This window comes from Taudactylus pleione, unplaced genomic scaffold (genome assembly GCF_031769625.1).
Source record: "Taudactylus pleione unplaced genomic scaffold, aTauple2 ptg000199l, whole genome shotgun sequence".
Classification (NCBI taxonomy): Eukaryota; Metazoa; Chordata; class Amphibia; order Anura; family Myobatrachidae; genus Taudactylus; species Taudactylus pleione.
In genome coordinates this window covers 7894-18287 of record NW_028284601.1, presented here as the reverse complement: position 1 = coordinate 18287, position 10394 = coordinate 7894, and the positions used below count along the sequence as shown (strand labels likewise).

General features: G+C 47.0%; 1 protein-coding gene across 1 annotated transcript; it reads left to right on the top strand.

Annotated features, from left to right (window-relative positions):
* Window positions 1-2134: 2134 nt before the first annotated feature.
* Window positions 2135-6773, top strand: LOC148518682 (uncharacterized). The gene is made up of 2 exons (XM_088477144.1): window positions 2135-2263; window positions 3828-6773. The coding sequence occupies exons 1-2, from the start codon at window positions 2189-2191 to the stop codon at window positions 4767-4769; spliced, it is 1017 nt and encodes a 338-aa protein (XP_088333270.1). The 5' UTR covers window positions 2135-2188; the 3' UTR covers window positions 4770-6773.
* The last annotated feature ends 3621 nt before the right edge of the window (window positions 6774-10394 follow it).

The window sequence follows — 10394 nt, the reverse complement described above, 5'->3', positions numbered from 1 at the left end:
CTGATTCAGAGCCGGACGCTCTGACCAGAGCGCTCGCTCTGTTCAGGGCCCTCCTACCTAAACTTGGAGCGGCCTCCTGGCCGCTCGCATAGCTGTGGGTGACCACCCACAGCATATGCGAGCGGCCAAAAAGATGGTCGCGATGGTCAAGACCATCGCGGCCATTGGGCTTGCGACGAGACCCTGCAGTAGGGTCTCGGTTACAGCAAGCCCTGGAGTGATTTTGGCTCTGATTTTGGCTCTATCAGAGCCAAAATCACTCCCACTGACATCACTAGTGATGTCAGTGGGGCCGGACCCAGACGGTAGGCGTTCCCATGGGAACTCCTCCGTCTGGCAGGCACGCCCACCAAAGGGGGCGTGCTGTCAATCAACATCGCCAGCACGCCCCCTTTGGTGCGAGACCCGGAGCGACGGCTTCCCCGTCGCTAGCCGGGTCTCGCGCATGCGCACGACGGAGCAGCCTCCGTCGTGCGCATGCGCACTAGGGCACCATCTACCCACTTGCGAGCACTCAGCGCTCGCGAGCGGGTCTGAATCAGGCCCTCTGAGTTATCGAAAAAATTGGAGCGGTAAAGGTGGCATCGTTCTAAGACCCTGATTCAGGCACACACAGTCTGACTGCGATGATATGCTAATCCATTGTGATCGCTATGCCATCGCAGCACAACTTAAGGACGCCCATCTCACCTTACACACATCCGTAATACTTTGCAAGACTGCGAAAACATTGGTAACACTGAGTACCATCGGAGCCTCACGCACACTTACACAAGCTCTGACCTTACTCAGAAATTGCTAACCTCAGCACACTCAGTGAAAGCCCAAGCTGCGTACGGCATCGCAATGGATCATTTATGCATGCCCATGCAACGGCGTTGAAACGCACTCACCGACCACCCCCCATTACCTCCCACAAACGGTATTTCCTGTCAATCACTCTGCGATGGGACCTGCATAGTCACTGCGATCGCAGACCCAATCACAGTGGCAAGTTCGCGCCCTGCGATGCATGCGCAGAATGCAAAAATAGTCCCGATCGCGTGGGTAATCACATTTGCGATCCTTGCTGAATCAGGCCCTAAGGCGTCCTGGACAAATGATTCGGCTTTCCCAGTTACAACACTAGAGCTAAGAAATAACAGTACAACCACTGAGGCATGGCGTGTCATGCAACTTTGGCAGACAGTACATTATTTTACTTTATTCCGTTTCTATATTTTAAAATCCTTGGGACAGGGTAACACATTATATAGACTGCAACAAGCAGCTCCACCGTCCAGAACCAGATGATTCTCTCTAGTTAAATGAGAGAGAAGTTTTCAGGAGCTCAAGAAATCCAACCATGCATAACTAATGGTAATCTTTCATTATCCCCCCTTCCTCCCAGCCCATGCAGCTGGGTAGGAGTACCACACTGCACAATGATACCACATACTCATACACTGAAACTATTTTCGGTGAGCAAAAGTTTATGATGCATGCATGGCACATTAGCAGCACCAATGAAAGGGACAGCACAGTGGGGGAGGGGGCCTGCCATTCATCCTCTTATTTGGAGATCTTATTGGGATCACTAACCACACACAATCCATTGGTATATGCAGACTGCTACCTCTGCAGAGGGGGCTCTCCTTTGTCCGCTCAGAGCAGGGGGAGGGGGATACCTGTGTGAGCTGTGGAGGAGGGGGGCTTTCTAGGCAGAAGGGGGGGAGGTTGATTGGGGGTCCTCAGTGACTTTCTTGTAAACCTTTTGAAATTCTGCAACATAGAATGAATGGAGGAGAGTTCTCCATCCCCCACCATCCTGAGCCGTGGGACTCACAGATGGGGGACTGCACCCCACTGGTTTATAGTGACGTCCCACCTTCTGAATACACTTATTAATTATAGCCTTCTAAAGTCTGAGCAAGGTTCATAGCCCGACAGTCTACATATGAGGATAAGAGAGACGAGAACTGAGGCTGAGGAAGAGGAGGAAAACTTTGGGATAGGAGGATGAGACTTTCCCTGTGCAGTGTGCAGCCCCTGGGAGCCCTGTGTGTGCTGCTGCTCAGCCCTGCAGTGTGGGGTGGGCGTGGTCCTGACGAGGGGCGTGGCTACGGGGATCACCATCTGCCCCGCTTACAAACATTCCACTTTTGTAGAGCACGAGGTGGAAGCAGAAGTTGGGACTTCCAGCCCACCCATGCCGGCAGGATATACGGACATGCCTTCCAGCCTGCTCAGCCCCTTCCCGGAGCTGGACACGGATCTGTCTAAGGTAACCGCTCCTTCTATTAAGATGGCATTTATGGTCTATATGTGCAGTTTGGTGCATGTCTGGCTGTGCGCATGTGGGGTTCAGGCCAGGGCTGCAAAGGTGGCTGTGTGCGTGTGCATGTGGGGTGCAAGGGTGGCTGTGTGCGTGTGCATGTGGGGTGCAAGGGTGGCTGTGTGCATGTGGGGTGCAAGGGTGGCTGTGTGCATGTGGGGTGCAAGGATGACTGCGCATGTGGGGTGCAAGGGAGGCTGTGTGCATGTGGGGTGCAAGGGTGGCTGTGCAGGTGCGGTGCAAGGGTGGCTGTGTGCGTGTGCATGTAGGGTGCAAGGGTGACTGCGTGTGGGGTGCAAGGGTGACTGTGTGCATGCGGGGTGCTTGGCTGGTTGTGGGGTGCAAGGGTGGCTGGGCAAGCAGGGTGCAAGGGTGACTGCGTGTGGGTGCTTGGCTGGTTGTGGGGAGCAAGGGTGATGGCACGTGGGGTGCATGGCTGGCTGTGGGCACGTGGGGTGCATGGCTGGCTGTGGGCACGTGGGGTGCATGGCTGGCTGTGGGGTGCATGGCTGGCTTTGGCGGTCGTGTTGGCTGGCTGGGCTGCTGCATTGCCTCTGTATGTGCCTTGCTGCTGAGTTGTATGGCGTGCACATGTGCTGTATTTACACCCTATATTGTGTTATGCTGAGTTGTCTCTGTATATTTTCTGTAGATAACTTTTTGTGCAAGTTTGTGTACTCTTCTTTTTAACCCAAAATTGTGACTGTGGTTTCAGCACCTTTTTGTGGCACTTTGACTGGTGGGTTGTGTATAAGGTTGGAATTTAACTTGTGCTATATTTTGACTCTTTCAAAAGCCTGTGACCCCCCTAACAAACATAGGGCCAGATTCACAGATGTACGCCGATGCATTTCCAGCCGCGGCGCGAGGATATGCTAATGCATGTAGCCGGCTTCACAGGTCCGAGCAAGTGTGTACAAGCACGCCGCGGTGGTCGCAGGCCCTTGGATCGACGGAGTAATCCTAGGGTCACGCAGAATAGCCGCAGTAATCAAGTCCCTGGCACCAAGTTTTCTGCAGGCGGAATTGCATTAGTATGCTGAGACAGGCCCCAAAAACAGCCACCACGCTCCTGCGTCTTTGCCGCTGCTCCCCGTAACCTCCCCCAAAAAATGTCAGTCACTTTGCAAAGAAGTCCCCACTGTGAGCGGCATCGCTAAGGTCCCTTAGCGTGTGCGCAGGGCGTTGGTGACGAATGCACAGTCAGCCGATAATCGCTCAACTGCGTAAATATCTGCATTGTGTAAATCTATGAATCGGGCCAATAGCCATCTTATTGAATATTCTGGTGTTGTCTATGTATGAATGATGGTGGGTTTGCTGCAGAAAGTGTCTGGCATTTGATCACACCTGTGGGTGGAACTAGTTTGGCTGAGACTTTTGCTGCACACTAAAAAGGTAGAAGGCATTTGTTAGGAAAGTGTGTGTTTGTTAAATCATGATATTGGAGAAACATCTTAATCTCTTGCCCCCTTTCTCCCCCCCCCCCCCCCCCCCTTCCCCTCTTTTACAGAGTTTTGTATCCCTGCTGGCAGGGGTAAACTTAAAGGGTCCCCATGAGGAACAGCCGAACACCCACTCCTCCTGTCCGGTCAACCTCAACGACAGCACTCAGAGCACAGAGAACTTGCTGGATTCCACTGCTTGGCCTCTACAAAGTCCATGGAACCGCGATTCGGAGCTGCCCGCTTCAAACCCGCTACGTCACATCCCTTTCCAAGCGGAGCGCTCTGTCAGCATGATCGAGGAGAGTAAAAAGTCCCCGGTCACTTCCAGATCGTCATCCTCCCGCTACAAGACTGAGCTGTGCCGCACTTTCCACGAGAGCGGCTCTTGCAAATACGGCTCCAAGTGTCAGTTTGCGCACGGGACAGGGGAGCTCAGGGGTCTGAACCGCCATCCGAAGTACAAGACGGAGCTGTGCAGGACTTACCACACCATCGGCTTCTGCCCGTACGGCTCCCGCTGTCACTTTATCCACAACGCCGAAGAGCAGAGATTCAGCTGTGGTGTTAGGGGGCAGCGCCCGCCTCTCCTGAGACATAGTATTAGCTGCTCGGGGATACCCTCTTCGTCATCTTCTTCTTCACTCTCCCTTTTCTCCTCTTCGCTTGCCTCTTCACTCGCTTCCCTGTCTCCTTTCTCTCCTTCCAGCCCAGTGACTCCCACATCCAATCCTTTTGCCAGCGTTGGACCTCCTTCGCCCATCTCCCCTCCTGCCACCCTTGCCCTGTCCTTATATGGGCCATCATTGTCTCCTCCTCGCCCAACTATGCAGAACCCGGTGACTAGTAGTCTGCAACTCCAGCTTTCTCCCTGGAAGCGAGGGGACCCTAAGGTAGCGGAGCGATGGGATTCCTTGACGCAGCAGGAGGACGAGGAAGAATCTCTGCCCGGCTGTGGCAACTCGCAGGAAGCCAAGCGTCTCCCTATATTCAGCTTTCTTGCAGACTGAGATGTTCTGTCTGTTGCTCTCTCCACCCCACGCTGCTTTCTTCTCAAGTACCAGGTTGACTGTCCGTAGGGATTGAGTACTCGGGCTGGAGCAGCAGTCCTAAGCCTGTTGTGGCGTATTAATGATTTGTAATAATATATTTTCTTTTTTTTTATTTCTTTGTTGGACTGTACAAGGACCTGATTCCTAACTTATTACTGCCTAAACTAATTGGGTTTAATTCTCCAAACTTGTTCCTTAACTTCTAAGTGGAATATGGAATCTACACCATGGATTGTTATTGTACCTCCTGTTTTGAAAAGAAATTTAAGTTTTTTGTAAATGACTGCGGAAGTCGGCAAAGCGAGAGTAATTCTGCACCGTTTGCGAGTTTAAAATGTGTTTTGTAGGTATTGCAGGCTGCCGGTGGCCCATCTGAATTTAGTTAACAAGTTTGAAGGTCCAAGTTCCTTTAGGCATTGCACATATATTAACCCAATCAGTGCCAAGCCACCCTGCCGTTAGAGGCATAAAAAAAGCTCTGATGAATGGGCTTACTAAATACTCTATTTTATTAACGCCTTTACAGCGCCTGAAAGCTTAACGTGACCTGTTTTTTATACCTTATTTTATAACTCTTAGATGAGCAATTTTTGTTCTAGATTTCTATCTGCCTTGATTCTAAAATACAAAGTTTCAGAGCAGAGTATCTGGCTAGGCCTCTTGTAATACAGAGAACTATTTTTCTATGTGTGTATAGCCAGTTTTTTTGTTCTAATTGATATTTTTACATTGCCGGGAGGTTCAGATAGCTTGGAGTACTCTAGTTTTATAAGAAGAAAGTTCTATGTACTCGGTATTCTCATATTTGAGATTTTGGGGAAGGGTTATTGAACCCTACGTTTTGGAGACATTCCCTCCGTGTCGAGTGATGGGTTTGGCATATCTCCATTTGGTGTGTGTATGTGAACCTCCTACTTGCACTGTTGATTACCTGATCCCTTCCGGGGAGAGTTGTGGATAAATTATACGTATTCTCTAATGGCATCTAGTGTAGGTTACTCAGCATTGGTATTGCTTATGGAAGCAAGGAGCCTCTGCGATCATGGAGAGTTTCGATGGATCTATGTGTGTTTTGGAGTCCAGGCTGAACCTCTACTTTGCAGTGTTTGGGAGCTGAACCCATTAATGTACGATTGACCAAAAGAAAAAAGTTTGTTTTATCCAGTGTTATGTTGCATAGTGTTTTAATTGAGGGTTTGGGGTTTAAGCTGCAATTATTTAACTCTAGGCATTAGTCTGTCAATGCATATGTAGACACTATTATAGACCATCGCATCTGATGGCGCGGTGGGTGGGACTGAATTGAATGGAGCCGCCCCCTTGCGTAGCTCTATGTTCCGTGTTGGATGCACAGGAAATAAGGCAGCTAAAATGTAATGGAGGATCTAGTGGATCCTAAAATACTGCAGCATGTACAGAACTTGGGTCCTTGAAAGACTTCTATGGCGAAACTGGAGTAGTTACCTACAATCTCAATGTAGAAAAGTACATGCAAAATGATCGGGACCAGGAATGCGTGCCTGATAGCTAGGAACCGAACTCCTTTGTAACTCTCTTGTTTTATCTTTTATGCTATCCCGAAGTGCTTACAGACTAATGGTCTAATGGAGGGGGGTGGGGGTGACTTTTGTGGGTGGGTTGCATTGTGAGCGAGGGCTTCTGGGAAGCTTTTCGTTCCTTCCCAATTTTGCCACAATTGAGTGAGACCAAATATTAATCTTATTTTAATTTATTTGTAAAGTTGTTTTTCTTGTTCTGTTTGCCTGTTAACCTAAAGACCTAAACTTAAAATGTGGAAGAGAATAATATAAATCCTGAAATGTTGTTCTGTGTTGGCAGCGATTGTAGGGTTTTTTTTTATTTATTATGTGTAAAAACTTTTTTTTTTTTTTTCCCCTGTAACTTTTTTTAATACATCATTAACTTATTTTTTTCTATTGCTACTAATTGTGCCATGATCTAATAAACCAAACTTGTGTTTGTTGAATATAACGCCTGTGTTTGGTTGTTTAATAATACATTTACAATCTAGATGTTTTCATCTGTTTACAGTGGGAAGTTTTGTACAGTACAATGCACAACATGCTCAAGTTCCACATAGACACTTATAATAATAACCACTTAATATATAAAACTTTCAAGAAGTCATAAAGGTATATTTACTAAAGATCATTTTGCAAAGAGGCTTAGAGGACTTAAAATACCAATAGTGATGTATTCAAAATCAGACAACTATGTAAATATACTCCTGAATCTCTTGAATAGATTTTGCGGCCAAATGAACTAACTGAAGATTTTATTTTCCTCTGGGCACCAGACCTCCTTCCAATTAATGACTTTGAAACTGTTTTTTGTATCCTACAAATGGGTGGCTTCCACAAGATGTCTGATAACAAAATCGTACCTGAGGAAAATCATTGGGGGAAGATGTACTAATCCTTGGAGAGGATGGGCAGAGAGGTAAAGTATGAATCATTTTGCTCCTAAAGGTGGGTACACACCTGAAGGATATATCTGCGAATCGAGCGATCTGCAGATATCTTAGAGATGATGGTCGTTCATACACGGTGAACGGCCATCCTCTATCCGGCAGCCGCGGGTCCCGCTGGCAGGGAGGTGGATCGGGGACGGAGCCGCCCCCTTCTCCGCAGTTGCCGCTGTGTGCAGACCGCCCCCGTACACACTTGCCGCTGGACAGATATATCTGCAGACATATCTATCCACCGGCTGTGCAGCACAGCCAATGCGATATGTCTGTGAACGACGCGCTTCACAGACATATCGCCTGTACGCACTGGCCAACGGCCAGTAGATATATTGGCTGATCAATTGATCGACCAATATATCGGCCAGTGCGTACCCAGCATAACTGTCATTTTTTTTTTTTTTAAACACAGCATGTAACGTGACAGGAGCTGATTGGTTGGTACTTTATCTCTCCACTTTATCACTGTACAAGGTTTAGTACATCTCCCTACATAATGCATAGACACACATTCAATTTAACTCGTGTTGCTCACTGCATTATGCCAAAATTCTATCAAACCCCACATCTTTTTTTTTTTTTTCTCTCCAAGGGACTTTTTAATCCATAAATGTGATGCTATTTCTACCAATAAATTTGATATTCTTCGAACTACCACGCCATTGGGCATATGTTGCTTATCTTTTAGATAATTGTAGCCGAACACGCCACGCTCAGGGTATCGCATGTAGTATTAGACAAATGCCGGAATGCATTACAGGGATGAAGAATTGGTGCCCTGTCTTTACATATGATACTGAGAGACCATTACAGCAAAAGACACTCTTTATATTATTTTTTTATGGATCAGTATAGATATGGCAAGAGAGCAGCCGCTGCCATCGTTAACCACATGTACAGACTGGTAGCCTATTGCATAGAATATAAGTTCTTTGGTTATTAAGGGACATATTTATGAAACTTCAACTAAATCAACCAATAACGTGATAAGTCTGCTTCATTCGCTTTACAATATAAAAAGGTAAACCTAGCATGGAAAATGTAAATTAATATATACCCCCCCCCCCCCCCCAAATTCTTCAGTGCATTAAACCTCAGCTGCTGCTCCCCTTAGTTTGTATACGCTAAGTGGGGGCTGCCATTCATCCCATGTTTACTCTCCGCAGTAGTCGGAACAGCATTATTAACAAGCTATTGTCTCCCAGTGCTTCTTTTAGGTTGGTCCTATGTGAGACGAGGAAGGTAATTCATGTTTTATTCAGTAAGATGAATCACGTTGAAAATATTTTTCTCTTTAGTGTTTTGGGGGTTTTTTAAGTAGGAAAAAAAAGTAAAAACAAAGTAATTTTAGTTGAGGACTATTAAGTGAACACAACTGGCAAAGTCTAGTTATACAGCCCATGTGTGGTGGCCGGGGGGCAGGAGTACAATATCATTTTGTGCAGCAGTCCCTAGAGGCGGAACAACTCTTTAAGTTTGTGGAATAGTTTTACTTTTGTCTAATAATACAGAGATGTATACAAGCAAATGAGGGGAGGGGGGGGTATTCATCTTCACGGCCCCTCGATATTCTTTGGGTGCCTGGAGGGAAATAGTTAAGTGAATGGGGGAGGGGATTTGCCATTAACTGGAGAAACAGCTTTTTGTGGTTGAAGCTCTACCTCCTCCCCTGCTGCAGGATATTGTCTAAGTTACTTCTAGTGCCAGGACGTACAACAAACATCTGTCCTACAGCAACCAGCGGAATGCCCCCACTGCTCTCTGCCACTCTACCCCCACCCAAATTATATGCAAATAGCACAACTGACCAGTCTCTTCTTTGCTCAGACCCCCTACTTAAGCTAATGTCAGGAGGAGTGGGGCTATTGGACCAGGCCGTGTGTGTGTGTGTGTGTGTGTGTGTGTGTGTGTGTGTAGAGAGAGACTGACCCCCCCCCCCTCCCCCCACAGCCTTCAGGCTTGTTTATCACACTTTACCCTTTACTGCCAAGTCAGATGCACACATTTAATCCCTTTTGTGTTCCCTAACTCCTGCAGTGTTTTCCCTCTGTACACCACCTAGTCAAATGGAAATGAGCATTGTGGATTGGAGGAGGAGGGAGGGGGTAAAATACACAGGATCTGGTCTCCTCCTTCCCCCCACTCTGTTATATGTAAGGGAGGGGGCACATGATTTAACCCCCTTTTTTTTTTCCGGGCATTGCAAGTACAGTGGTAGCTGGGGTTTAAATGTTCAGTAATTCGAGAGGGTTTGTGATTGGTCTTCTGTACTTTTGCATCTGGCTAATAACCGTGCAAAGAAGTTCTCTGTTGTTTTGGCAACATACGGTCAAACTGGCCTAAGCTGTTGGTCTGTGGTGCGCATATCCGTTGCATGTTAAAGGGCCTGTCACAAAAAAAAAGAAAATTGTTTTAAATGTTCAAAATAATATTTATATATTTTTTTTATGACTTCTGAGTGCTCTCTTAGCCCACGTGGCCTTTATTTATTTATTTTTTTAATTTATTTTAATTTGGCCTTGTGACCTTGAAAGCCGAAAGTCAACACTTCCGGTAAAATGTCTCTGTCCAGGTTGTAGTGTTTTCAAAACATAGTCTACAATCCTGTTTATTTCTTGTTTCACTTGTTACTGTGCATATCTTCTGATTTACAATATTTGTGCGTCCTGTACAGAATATAGCAGTCTATGTACTAAGCCTTGGAGGGAGATAAAGCACCAACCAATCAGCTCCATTTTTTTTCAAACCGCCTGTAACATGACTGTTAGGAGCTGATTTGTTTTGGTACTTTGGGGCCTGTTTATCAAAGAGATTTATCATACGCAGCAAGTAAATGGGGCTCCAGCCAATCTGCTCCCAACTGTCATCTGTTTGAAAAATGACGGGAGCTGATTGGCTGGAGCACCATCTATCATAGGCAACAAGTTTCATCACTTGATCAATGGGCGGAATGCAATTCTCCCCAGCCCCTATCGCGCCCGACGGAGCTATTCTATTCTTGCTCCTGTCGGGCGCGATCAGCTGCCAAGAGCTACACTTCAGCTCGCAGCCCCTGGGGGATGAGAGCTGAAATGTGCGAAAAGTGACATGTTTGGGCG

Coding starts and splice junctions, on each gene's coding strand:
- LOC148518682 (XM_088477144.1), top strand. CDS start 2,189: ATGCCGGCAGGATATACGGACATGCCTTCCAGCCTGCTCAGCCCCTTC. Junction 2,264..3,827: donor TGGACACGGATCTGTCTAAG/GTAACCGCTCCT, acceptor CCTCTTTTACAG/AGTTTTGTATCCCTGCTGGC.